Raw genomic sequence first — 13879 nt, forward strand, 5'->3', positions numbered from 1 at the left:
CTCTCTCTGCTCTAGACTGTGAATGTGATTCTGAACACAGCATGCATGCATGCGCTCTCTCTGCTCTTGACTGTGAATGTGACTCTGAACACAGCATGCATGCATGCACTCTCTGCTCTTGACTGTGAATGTGACTAGCTACTTCAATCCCTTCCTAGACTCCCCTGCCATGATGGACTGTAATTTGGAATCATGACCTAAAATAAACCCCCTCTCCCCAAAGGTGCCTTTTGTCAGGCTTATTTTATCACAGCACTGGAAACCAAACTAGGACACCAGGAGAGGAGACCTCTGCCCAGCCAACCTTGAATCCTTGCAAAAGCAAGGGATCAAATCAGAGTTACCTTGCAAGTTCATGATTTCAATGTAAAAATCTGAACTCCCAAGGTAGACTTCTCCCTTCCTCATCCATGTGAAGGCTCTGAGCATCCCCAGAACAGCTCACCCCTCAGGGTGCAACAGGCACAAGTGGTTTCTTACCCTTTGGCAAGAGTCTTCTATAGATGGCTTTGGTAAGGATCTACACATGTTCCCAGCTTTCCACCCCTGTGACTCTTCCTGGATGGGAAGGGTTCGTTAGCCAGGAATCATCTTTCTCGGCCCTGGCTGCACATTAAAGGCAGCTAAAGAGGTTTTATGTTTTCACATTTATGTCCAGGCCTTGATCCTGGCACTGACGTTTTAAAATTTGAACAGCTGGTATAGGTGGAAGCAACTAGCCTCAGTGAGCCTGGGAACCCTGAGTTTGTTGTGGTTGCAGAACTGTTGCCTTTCCACCAGCTGTGTGCTCTCGATTCCTTAGGCCAAGCGTGTATCTTTAGGTCAGTTTGTCCTTCCCAAAATAAGATGAAGTAAGGAAAAAGATGTTTTTAGTTGAAACAGGGTTCATTAGACAAAAGTGAAATGGGAGAAGCCCAGCGACAGAAAAGCCAGGTCTTGTTCTTAGAAGCTACTTCCTGGAAGTATTGACACAAGAACTATGTAGAATGATCAGCCTCGTAGGAGAGAGATTGTCTAGCTAACAGCTGGGTTACTGTCACCTCTAAATGTCCCAGAACATCAGTCAAGGAGTGACACACCCCCTTTCTGCATGGAGTTGGCAGGGCTCAGTACATGGATTGTGTAACTCTGGTGCTATTGAAACACCCCCAGGGGTATAGCCTGTAATCCCTTATGGGCTTTGCCATCTGTAAATCTAGAACAGTGAATGCTCTGTTTCCTTCAAAAGGATATTTTCCTTGGCAAGTGATGCTGGGAATGCATCATCCATAAAATGGCAATCAGATCAGCACTCACTGCTCAGAAACCCACCACACCTGCTAGGAATCATGCGAGGGAGCCAGTACCAGTGACTGCCCCAGCATCCTCTCCTGTAGTCCCAGGACTTCTGTTTCTTGGTCTGTCCATCCCTCAGAGACAAAGAACCTATCCTGTTCCCCAGGCTGCATGCCCCATACTGCCCTCCCTTATGGCCTTTGCTGCTCACAAGCCATCAAAAGAACTTTGTAGAGCAAGGGCATCAGTTGCAGGTGGCAAAGGTGAGACGTCCAGTTACAGAGAACAGCACTGGAGGGAGCTCTCATAGTTGACATCCTCGTAACTCAGCAGGTCAAATAGAGGAGAGGAAGCCATTCCCTTCCTCATCTCTGGGATGCTAGGAGAGAACTGCAGAGGCTTACGTTGTGCATGAATAAAAACTGCCAGATTTAACAACTAAAAATACAGTAAACTGGGGGGCTGGTCTGAGGTTTTGACAGGATGAGAGTGCTTGTCTCTCTTCCAGAGGATCTGGGTTCTGTTCCTTGCACCTACATGGTGGATTACAGCTTTCCATAACTCCAGTTCCATCCAGAGGACAAAATATCCTATGCTGGCCTCTGTGGGCACCAGCATGCACACAGTGCACATGCATGCACACAGTGTACATCCATACATGCAGTGCACATCCATTCATGCATGCAGTGTACATCCATACATGGAGTGCATATCCATACATTCAGCACACATCCATGCATGCAGGTAAAACATTCATACATATGAAAGAAAACAAATAAATTTACTTTTTTAAATGCATGAATTTGTATACCACTGGGTATGGTGGTACATGCCTTTAATCTCAGCACTCAGGCAGCAGAGGCAGGCAAATCTCCGAGTTCAAGGCCAGTCTGGTTCCTACAAAATTAGTTCCACAACAGCCAGGGCTACAGAGAGAAACCCTCTCTTGAAACAAACATAACAACAACAACAACAAAATACAGTATATTCAGGTAAGTTTGACTCTCAAGAAAGCAACCAGCAATTTTTCATTTTTTAAAAACTTTATCACAAAAAAACATTGCAAGTAAAAAAAAAATTACACACTGAAATTAATCAGACATAAAGACTACACACTACTCAATACATTTCTATACAATTAAAACAGAAGCCATGATGCTTCACGCTGTATCTTATTCTTTCACTATCAAATGCATTTGTGTGTGCTTGTCCTTCACTAAAAAGTGAAGAATTCACGTCAGAGTTAAAACGAAATAGTTTTATATCCTCTGTCATATCTCCTGTTCACTACCTGCACTCAGACCCTCTTAATATTTAGATTTTCTTGTCCTCTTTTCTACATGTTATACTGTACCCACATGTTCACTTATACACACACACATTATTGGCTAGGTTCTGCAAATGAGTGTGAGAACATGATATTAGCTTGCTAATTGTACTCATTAAACAAAGATTTTCCTCCAATTATTTACTTGGTTACTTACAGCTAATAATGGTGACCAATTTTTTTTTCCACTGACAAAGCACTACAATGTGGCTGCACTCCTTGCAGAACATTATGACACAGAGACATACTAAGCTTAGGAAAAACTCTAATCCCACGATAAACTAGATGACTAGATTATGGCAGATTCTAGGAGAGTGCAGATACCATATGCTTAAGCACAGTGTTTATGGGAGAAATGTTAAACTTGGCAAAATCCTAGCCATAGCTTAATTGCATCTGAGACTATGAAGAATAGCCACCCACAAAACAGTAAGCAACTTAAGAGCATAAGGTGAGCACCACATCTTTGCCAAAGCTTTGTCAGCCGAGGGAAGGACAAACCCAAGGCTCTGATCAACTGTAAACATTATACAAAGTCCTGCTGAAATGAGCTGAACTCCAACTGAACCCAAAACTACTTCAGAGCAATCTTTTGAGTTTCCATGGGTAGAATTCCTGTAACCTTCGAACTTCTGCGGGAGAGCAAATGGCAGCCTTGTACAACCATGTTCACAAAAGCCTGAACTCTCGAGAAGCCTGCTCATTAATCTTAGAAATCAGGAAGAAAAGATCACATGAAGACCTTGGCGCCTTGCAGACTGCCATGTTGCAGAATATGGACTTCGAAAGCAAACAGGAAATGGTTGTATTGGAACCATCAGGAGTCTGCCTTAGTTCCGGCAAAACCAGTGCAGTGGGCCTGTGTGCCAGTTTTCCAGACACTGGACTGCCAAGGCAGGTGCAATATCATCTTGTAGGCCAGTTGGTATGCTTTTCTTGAGCTTCTATTCAGCTTGAAACCTTTTTTTTTTTTTAATCCTAGCACTCAGGAAGCATAGGCAAGCTGCTCTCTCTAAGTTCAAGGCCAGCCTGGCTATATAGTAAAACTCTATCTCAAAAAACAAAACCAACAAAAGAAATAAAAACTCCACAAACAAACAAAAGGCACTTGGGTTAAGACAATACCCTGTAGTGTGGATGTATGTGTGTTAAAGGTACAAGACACAGGGTTGAGCCTCTTAATCTGCCTCTAATCTGGGATGTTATTCAAAATTTATCTGTTCTACTCTCTCTTGGTGGGTCAAGGTAGGGGCATCCAGAATGGACAGCTACATGTATCTCCAAAGTTAGTGTTTTTCTAAGCATAGCTCTGTCAAAATTGAAGAAAAAAAATCAAGCCTTAAAAGTTCACATTTGCAGTGGTGGCACACGCCTTTAATCCCAGCACTTTGGAGGCAGAAGCAGGTGGATTTCTGAGTTCAAGACTAGCCTGGTCTACAGAGTGAGTTCCAGGACAGCCAGGGCTACACAGAGAAACCTTGTCTTGAAAAACCAAAAAAATAAATAAATAAATAAATAAATAAATAATAAAAAGTTCACATTTAAGAAACATTATTTGCTGCTCCTAATAGTCTTTGCTGAGCCACACCATCTTAAAAATTTCTCCAAACATAGGATAAATGCTGCAGGACATTGGCCCAGGCAACAAAAGTAAAAATAAACAACTGTACATCAAGATTAAAAAGCTTTTATTCAACAAAGGAAATAATTGACAGAATAAAGAGATAAAAACTTAGAATGAAAGAAAATACTTGCAAGCTGCGTATTTAACGAGGGGTTAATTTCCAGAGTATAAGGAACTCAAAAAGCTGACTAGCAAAAAAAAAAAAAAAAAAAAAAGAAAAAGAAAGAAAAGAAAAAGAAAAAAAGATTATTTAAATTACCACACATATACAAAGTGAAGAAATAAATTTAAAATGTAAAGATTTTTTTTAAATTAGCCCCATGGTGGTAGTGTACATCTTTAATCCTAACACTCAGGAGACAGAAGCAGGCATACCTCTTATGAATTTGAGGTCATTCTGGTCTATGAAGTGAATTCCAGGACATCCAGGGCTACAAAGAGAAACCCTGTCTTGAAAAAAAAAAATTAATTGTGTATATGTATGTGTACATGAATGTGGGTGTCCACAGAGGCCGGAAGTATAAAATTCCATACAGCTGGGGTTCCAGGTGGTTGTGGACCATCTAGAAAAGCAATATGGACTCTGAACCACTGAGCCACCTCTCCAGATCCCCTCCCTCCAACCCCATTTTCTAAAGAGCCAATAAGATGGCTCATCAAGTAAAGATTTAGTTAGAGTTTCTATTGCTGAGATAAACACCAGGACCAAAAGCAACCTGGGAAGGAAAGGGTTTATTTCAGCTTAGAGTTCCACACCACACTCCATCAATAAAGGAAGTTGGGTAGGCAGGAACCTGAAGCTAGGAACTGATGCAGAAGCCACAGAAGAGTAATGCTTGCTGGCTTGCTTCTCATAGCATGTTCAACCTTCTTCCCTTTGTTTTTAATTATTATTAGGTTGGGGGTTTTTGTTTGTTTGTTTTGTTTTGTTCTTTGGTTTTGGTTGTTTTGGTTTTGATTTTGGTGATTCGGGTTTTGGTTTTGATTAGGGAAGATTGGCTTTGGTTTTGGTTATTTGGGTTTTGGTTTTGGTGGTTTGGGTTTTGGTTTGGGAAGACAGGCTTTGGTTTTGGTTTTGGTTTTGATTTTGGTTTTGGTTTGGTTTTGGTTTTGGTGGTTTGGGTTTTAGTTTTGGTTTGAGAAGATAGGCTTTAGTTTGGGTTTTGGTTTTGGTTTGGGAAGATAGGCTTTGGTTTTGGTTTGGGAAGATAGGCTTTGGTTTTGGTTTGGGAAGATAGGCTTTAGTTTTGGTTTTGGTTTTGGTTTGGGAAGATAGGCTTTGGTTTTGGTTTTGGTTCTGGTTGTTTTGGTTTTGGTAGTTTGGGTTTTGGTTTTGGTTTGGGAAGACAGGCTTTGGTTTTGGTTTTGGTTTTGGTTTGATTTTGGTTTTGGTATTGGTTTTGGGGGTTGGGTTTGGGTTTGGGAAGATAGGCTTTGGTTTTGGTTTTGGTTTTTGTTGTTTTGGTTTGGGTTTTGGTGATTTGGGTTTTTATTTTGATTGTTTGGTTTTGGTTATGGTAGTTTTGGTAGTTTTGGTTTTGGTTTTTTAAGACCTGCTTCTCTGTGTAGCCCTGGCTATCCTGAAGCTTGCTTTGAAAACCAGGCTGGCCTCGAACAACTCACAGATAGGTTGTACTGGGACTAAAAGGGTGTGCCACCACACCCCAAAAGCTTTCTTTCTTACAGCACCTAGGACTACCTGCCCACAGCACCTAGGACTACCTGCCCAGAACCGTTATCCTCTGACTTACATATCAAATCACAAGCATATGTGTGCATATAAATAAATACATACATACATATATACACACATACAAACATACATACATATATACATACATACATAAATATAAAATAATAGTAATAAACCTAAATAGATACTTACCAAAAGAATCTACAGAAAAAAGGCTGGCAAGATGGCTCAGTGGTTAAGAGCACTTGTTGCTCCTCCAGAGGACCTGGGTTTGGTTCCTAGCACCCACATGGCAGCTCAGAACTATCTGTAATTCCATTTTCAGGGAATCCGAAGCCTTCTTCTGGCCTCTTCAATGGCCACCTGGCACACACACACCACACACAGTGGACAGACATGCAGGCAAAACACCCACGTGCATAATAATAATTATATTTAAAATAAAAATACTATCTGGTGTAGCAATCCCACATCCTTTAAAACACTATTCACAATTACCAAGAAATGAAAATAGCCTAAGTGTCCATCAGGTGATGCTAAAAAGAGTGTGGGCCACGTGCACGCTAGAATTCTACTCGGCTGTATAGCCAAGAGTGAAGCGCTAAAGTTTAAATAACATGGCTAGAACTAGGTATGATTATTCGAAGCAAAACAGGCAAGGACCACGCCTGACATTGGTACGTGGGATAAATAGGAGTTTATCACGCAGAGGTGGAATGTTGGTTAGCAAAGGCCAGAAGACAGAGGAGGAGGAAAGGGAGAGCATTAATTGGTCAATACAGTTCAAATAGGAGTAATCTGCTGTGCATTTCCTAGTCAAAAGAAAGAAGTATGAACGTTTTCTCTCTTATGGAAATAATGTTAAATATCCAAGATGGTAGGTATGCTTGACCTGACTTCAGTATTCCCTGGAATATGAGTAGACCCATGAAATGGCAGCATTAAAATAATGTGTATATTTTTATGGTTTTATTATATACCAGTTAGCTTGTGGATTTTAGAAAACAGCATACAGAAATGTATAAGAAATTTTTTTTTCTATAATTTCCATCCAAAATGGAAATTTCTATTGAGGTTAAAATAAGATTTTAAACACAAAGCTCCAGTTCGTTTTTTAAGATTTATTTATTTTTATCCTGTGTGTATATGTGCTTTGCCTGCATGCATGTGTCTATGCACCTTGTGGACATTGTCACTGGAGATCAGAAGAGGGTGGCAGATCCTCTGGAACAGAGTAACAGATGGTGAGCTGCCATGTGGGTGCTGGGAATTGAACCTAGGTCTTCGAGAGCAGCCAGTAAGTGCTCTTAACCACTGAGCCCTCTTTCCACTCCCCCCAACTCTCCTTGTGAATAATTAGCTTATCGTAAATATTCTATCCAGGAAATACCCTCTTCACTATGCTATGAGATTCTAGGACAATATCCTTTGGTAAGTGTGTGTGTTGACAAAAAGTTGAAATTATTGAGCCTTTTTATTTTTTAAGATTTAAAAATTTTAAGTGTGTGTGTGTGTGCATACGCATGCATGTGCCTGTGTGTGCATTCCTCTCTCTCTCTCTCTCTCTCTCTCTCTCTCTCTCTCTCTCTCTCTCTCTCTGTGTGTGTGTGTGTGTGTGTGTGTGTGTGTGTGTGTGTGTGTGTGTGTATGTGTGAGTACCCAAGATCAGAGCATCCAATTGTCCTGGAGCTGGAGTTACAGGTGCTTATGGGCTTTCTGACATAAAATCTGGGAACTAATCAGGTCCTCTGTAGAGTAGCAAACACTCTTAATCATTGAGCCATCTCTCTAGCCTGAACTGCTGAACCTTCACTCAGATATCCAACCGAAAGGACAGCAGAGTCCACAAAAATCATTGCTTAGAAGGGAAATGAACCATGGCTTCTCTGGCATGTGGTTTCTTAATCTCCAGTGCACTCTCGGTCCAGGATTTGAAATCAAGGCTAACTGGGAGAGTCTGCCCCATGAAATCAAGCCGTCATCCCTTTCCTCCTCCCTTATGTCACCTCCAGAGACCACATGGATCAGTGGCATGGTTCAAAGCACTTCAGTAAATGCTAGATCAAGCAGTGTTCCCCTAAAGTGCATCCCAGTGAAAGATGTGCTCTCCCCGGGAGTATGTGTGCTCCAGATGTCTTTGAACTCTCACCAGAAGATGTGGTGTGAGCGATGCCAGATTGCTTTGTTGTTCCTAATAGACTCTCCTACTCTAGGTACTCTCCAGGCAGAGGCTGGCCACCAAACAGCTTGTGCCTCAGCAATGTGGACAAACCAATTTGCTCTCTGTCACTCTGGCCAGGTGATTTGGGTTGGAAATATGCCACAAAGTTATGGATGCCAGCCCCATGCTTATGATTATTGATTCCTGTCTGTCTGTCCGTCTGTCTGTCTGTCTGTGTCTGCGCGCATGTGTGTGTGTTGGGAGGATCATGATGACATTGCTCCTAGAAGTGGCAAAGCTTTATTTAAACAGGACATGGTTTCTACCAAGAACATTTACACGAAGAGCCACTTCCCAGTTCATTCTCCTGGCAAGGCTTGCAGTGAAGTTTCCTTGTCTGCAGGTTCAGAAGAAGGTCTCTCCCAGAAGCAGCGAGCACCTCGCAGACGGTGTCAGCAGCCCAAAATGTTGAGTAGCCCCGAGGACACCATGTACTATAACCAGTTAAATGTGAGTTCAAAGTGGCCGTAAAGCCGTTTTCCCGGCTTTGTTTCCAGTTAATAATTCTGTTATTAATACCTGTTCCAGCCCCTCCAGCCCCACCCCCACTCTCTCCTGCTCTCCTCGTGAACATGTGCTTAGGCTCTTTATCTGTTGCTTTCATGTCAGGATGTCTGCCTTCACGGTGAATAATTGATGTGGTTTATCAAAGACGAGCAAGATGCATGCTTCATCAGGCTCACTTGAGCCCTTTGATCAAAAAAATTATGCTGTGACTTCTGATATTATCAGCATCTGCTTGCATTCAACACAAAATCACTTTGAATTAAAAATTAACGACTTGGTGCTTTTCTTTGACTGTGTGTTCTTGGCCCTATCCACAGGGAACTCTAGAATATCAAGGGAGCCAGAGGAAGCCAAGAAAACTTGGGTAAATATCTGTCTTCTTAGTTTTCGGCAACTGTAAACAGACGAGGTCCTTTGTGATATCACAGAAGAGGCAAAACTTTCCAGAGAGGCTTCTAAAAATACCCCACCCGGATATTGCCACCGTTATTGACACTAGGGATTCTTTTCCACAGTAGCAACTACATACAAAACTTGAATCCATTCTGTCCAGAAAGGCTGAAATTGTCACCCAATAATAAATGTTATTCTCCTGATCATTTCAAGGAATTGTACTCATAATTGAAGATTGGCAGTAAGTTGTATAAAACTCTCCTTCTACATGTATGAGGGTGTTTCCAAGTATAGATAGGCGTTCCTGCTATGCTTAACACTTACTTCCCCAGGCTTAACACTTGCCAGGAGAAGTACCTGGTCCATACACTTGTTAGTCTCGCAATGGAGGCCAGAAATGCCAGCAATAGTTGGCACCACTCTGAACTGAGGGAGGTAAGGGGCAGACCTGTCTCTCAAGGTACCAGATAGAAACAAGACTACTTTACCACATAAAAGTCACAATATGACCACAACTTTTAGGCACTACTTACCAAGGCCCAGAAAGGTGAAAAGCTTCATTATCAGACCCAAAATAACTCCCTTAGAGGTAGGGACATTCAGAGCTGGTCAAGATGTAGCCCTGTCCAACCAACCGTACAACTTCAGGTGCACCAGGGATGGTTGTGATATTTGTATGTGTGGTTTTTTTTTTTTTTTTTTTTTTTTCCTGTTGAAGATTCTCTTTTCTTTGTTGCAGACAAATCAAAGTGCTGGATGGAGAAGACCAATATTACAAATGCCTGTCCCCTGGGGCCTGTGACCCTGAGGAAATCCACTCGGCCCACCCTTTCTTCTTCTCCTCGTCACCCAGAGAAGACTCCTTTGCTCAACACTGAGCTGCCCTTTCCAGCCCCGGTGTGTCCTAGGTAAAAGCAAATGTGGTAACTGATCATCTTAAGAAGAAGGCACTATCCTGGGGTTCAGCTTCTTTGGACACAACCTGAACCTTGCTGAACAATTCACAGATTCCTGAAGATTCTGTCTCTTGCTCCCCATCACCTGCCCTGCAGCCTGAGTCACAGAATCTTTGTTCTCTTCATCCCTTGAGAGCACCTCTGCTGAGGTAATTCAGTCCTTTAGGCTCCCAACAGCTAAGAAGAGGGCGGACAGACCCACTACAGACCAGTTGTGAAATCTGATAAGCTGTCTATTTTTCCCACCAAGTGGAATCCAGCAATCTCCTTTCTACCCTTCTCTACTGCCAACCCCCACTTCGCTAGGGTTTTCTACATCTGCTTCCTCCTGAGTCAGGGTGTCCTTGCTGAGGATACAGTTTTCCAGGAAGAGCGGCCCATGATTTCTGCTTAGAAACAAGAGTCAACATCCTTCAGATGCTTTCTACATGGCAAAATGAATGCCTCTGTTGTACACTGTTATGTTGAGAAAGTCTGCGGGCTACTCTAGCTTGCCAGGAGAACCCAGTCACTCCAGCAATAAAAACAGGAGACTTGGGGCCTAAGTGCAGGCCACCTGATTTTATATCTGCATGCCCTGGCCAGCTGTCTCCACAGGATGTGAGCGGTGGCAGAAGAGAGATCCCATCTTGTCCATCTCTGTGTTTCTCAGACCTAGCTCAGGGCCTAGGAGAGTGGACATCCAGGGCATAAAAAGAAAGAGAGAGATTGTATTTATCTACAGCAGCATGGCTGGCAGGCAGTTACTTCCAGCTACATGTGATACATGAGTAACCACTTTTCTCACAAACAAGTGCTGATGTTTTGTTCAAGGTTGAGCTGTTTCCTATTTAATGACATTATATGACGTCATACTCAGTACAAGCGTACCTGCGAGAACAATATGGCAGATTGCTACGTGGCGTGAAAGTGAGCCCGCTCAAAGACTCCTCTAGAGCAGATGGTCTTAATATTTTCTTTCTCTAAAATACTTTGTTGATTTTAGAAAAATACTTTAAAAGATACAAAAAAATAGTATTGTCAGGGTTTTTTTTTTTTTTCTTTTTTCTTTAACAGAGTGCACTAGTAAATATACTTTGAATAGAAACAATTAAGTCAGGTTGGTGTGCTAACTTTTCCCATGGAGGTGTGAACCAACCTCTATACACACCAAATAAGACAACTGTGACAGATGGAAGAAAAGAATCCACCCAAGTCTAGCCTGCTGAAGTCTAGTTCCTGAGCCTGGAAGGATGGAACAGAGGCTAAGAGCACTTGCTCTTGCAGAAGACCTGGGTTCAGTTCCCAGCACCCACATGTTGGCTCACAAAGATCTGTAACTCCAGTTCCAGGAACATTCTTCTGAACAAGGCACACATGTGGTGCACATACATACATACATACATACATGCATGCATGTATACACATACATGTAAGCAAGACACTCATGCATATATAATAAAATAAATAAACCTAAGATGAAAATAACTGGGGTTATAGAAAGGAGCATGGCTGTAGGGCTGCTTACAGAGGCATGGGCAGAGAATAGCTATCTCCATAGCAACAGCTAACCCCTCAGGGAGAGACAGAGTCTCATACACAGCCTTGCACATCTTTCCTGCTTTCATAAGAAAAATGTTAGTGAGCCCAGTCTTGCTCTGACTTCAAGAGGACAATGGCTACATCATGCCCAGAGGACAGAGTCCCACAACGAAGACATTTAAAGAGCTCAGAAATTACATTATTATTAAAAACAGTTATAGAGAATTTTAGTAGATAAACTGTGCCTTTAAAAAAAAAAAAAGATACATTTTGGGTTTTTCCAGCTCTCCATTGAAAAGGTAATGTTTCTATGGTGTGAGAATAGAGCAGACAAAACGAAAGTAACTTAGCTGCTTAAGAAATAATGCTTAGGGTAATTCTGTGATCGAGTACTTGCATGTGCAGGGTTTAATCCCCAGAACAAGAAAGATGATGAGATGAGAGGGAGAGAAAAAGGCCTAGAATTTTTCTTTGAGTGCCTTCGGAAATTCCAGTTTTATCATTGATTAATCTACTTTGATGAAACTTTTTCAAACTGTTGATAAAAATATTCATAACTTCCTGTATGTCCACATACGATGTAATTGTAAATCTGCCTTATTTCTTTCTCACTAAAATGTGTCTATGAATAAAGGTTAAAAGAAAAAGAAATAAAGAAAGAATCACTAAATCCTAACTCAGAGGCTCTGTAATAATTAATGGTACAGCTGTAACTCCAGCCAGTAGATTTGAAACTGGTTGGTGTCAACAAAAGCGTGGATAAAGTGGACTGTAGACGTTTCTCTTGTACTGTTCATAATGCCATGGATTCAGGTGTGAGTCTTACCTCAAGCAGATGATAATATATTATAACCTGGGACTTCATTTTTATCAAAACAATAACTGCCTGGCTAGAAAAAAATCTTCATTCATCCTTTAGATATTTATCCTCTTCCGTATGACTTAATTCAATCTCTCTTCTCCTTCCTCTGCCTTTTCCAGTACTGTTTTATTACCTTGACCTTGACCACCTGTTAGGCCTCACCATATATAACTAAGCATTACTCTTTTGAGCTATCCACTTTCAGTGGCATCCACATGAATATCTCTAATGTAAATAAAAGCAGCAGGCTGCAAGTTAGTGTCCAGAGAACCAGAAATCATTCTGGGCATAGAACCTTTTGTAAAACACGCACTGCAGACCCAGCTGTGTGTGCACAGAAGACTGAGCTGAGTGAAGTATGACAGTTCAACCACCATATAAGCCCTCCTGAGGTCTAGAATAGAATGTTCTCTAGAATAATCCAGTTACACTAGGAGGCTCACTCCTCTCCCTAGGCCCTGCACTTCCCCAGAGACACACACACTCACTCATAACTTTAACCGTAAAGACTTTCTTGACTCTGATTAGAGCTTGCACGTGTCCCTAAGCTCTGCAGTTGGCTTTGCCTCCTGTGGTTAAATTTTGGGGACTTGGATAGCTTTGTTTGTTTTCTGAGACTGTTTCTCTCTAAGCATCCTAGACTGGCCTCAGACATATGATCATCCTCATCCAAAGCTCTCTGAGTGCTAAGAGTGCAGGCGTGTGCCACTACCCTGGGCAGCTTTGGGGAGTTGTGTAAATGGAATCATGTAGTAAGAAATCTTATTTCTTTCATCTAATGTTCCATTGATGTTGCACACCTATATCGTGGGATGTAAATATGATTTGGGTGTTTTCATGAGTGTGTAGTATATTCTAGTGTGTGAAAACTGATAATGTTATTATTTTAATGGGGAAATGTAAATTGTTTCCAATTTGGGGATATTTTGGAGATTGCTGCTGTGAGCTTCATTGTATGCGTGCCTACTGGTATCTATTCTCATGCTTTTCTGTTAGCCTAGCCGTGATCCTAGGATTAGAAGTGAAATGCAGTAAAGCATGTGCTTCTTCACTTGGATAGCCACTGCCAACGGTTCTCTAGAGCAGTTGGACCAATCTATAATGCCATTAGTGACTTTAGAGTGTCCCAGGTTGTTCTGTGTTCATGCCAACTCATACTATTAGAGACTTTTTCATCTAGGAATTCTGATTCATCTCTATTAGAATCTCACTGTGACTCTAGCCTACATATCCTTCATTAATAGTGATGTTGAACAACTTCATGTGCTCTGTAGCCATCTTAGATGAACTCCTTTGTGATAGGCCCATTTTAATTGGATTAGCTTTAATTTAAAGGAAAACACCTGCATACACACACACAGAATCGATGATACATTGCAAATACTTTCTCCTCTAGGTAGCTTCCCTTTCAGACTCTTAAAATGTCTTTGGTGGAAAACAGGAAATGTGTAATTTTAACAGTACAACTCATTAGTCTTTTCCATTTGGGTTAGAAATATC

The 13879-nt window shown here is 41.6% G+C and overlaps 1 protein-coding gene across 1 annotated transcript in view; it reads left to right on the forward strand.

The window, feature by feature from the left end:
- Positions 1-12885, forward strand: part of Myo3b (myosin IIIB) — a 340938-nt gene extending 328053 nt beyond the window's left edge. Inside the window, exons 35-37 of the mRNA XM_034495370.3 lie at positions 8484-8590; positions 8965-9011; positions 9780-12885. Coding sequence (XP_034351261.3) covers positions 8484-8590; positions 8965-9011; positions 9780-9918 — 293 coding nt within the window. The 3' untranslated portion in view covers positions 9919-12885. The remainder of the gene's footprint in view (positions 1-8483; positions 8591-8964; positions 9012-9779) is intronic.
- The last annotated feature ends 994 nt before the right edge of the window (positions 12886-13879 follow it).

The sequence above is a fragment of the Arvicanthis niloticus genome, chromosome 2 (genome assembly GCF_011762505.2).
Source record: "Arvicanthis niloticus isolate mArvNil1 chromosome 2, mArvNil1.pat.X, whole genome shotgun sequence".
NCBI classification, from domain to species: domain Eukaryota; kingdom Metazoa; phylum Chordata; class Mammalia; order Rodentia; family Muridae; genus Arvicanthis; species Arvicanthis niloticus.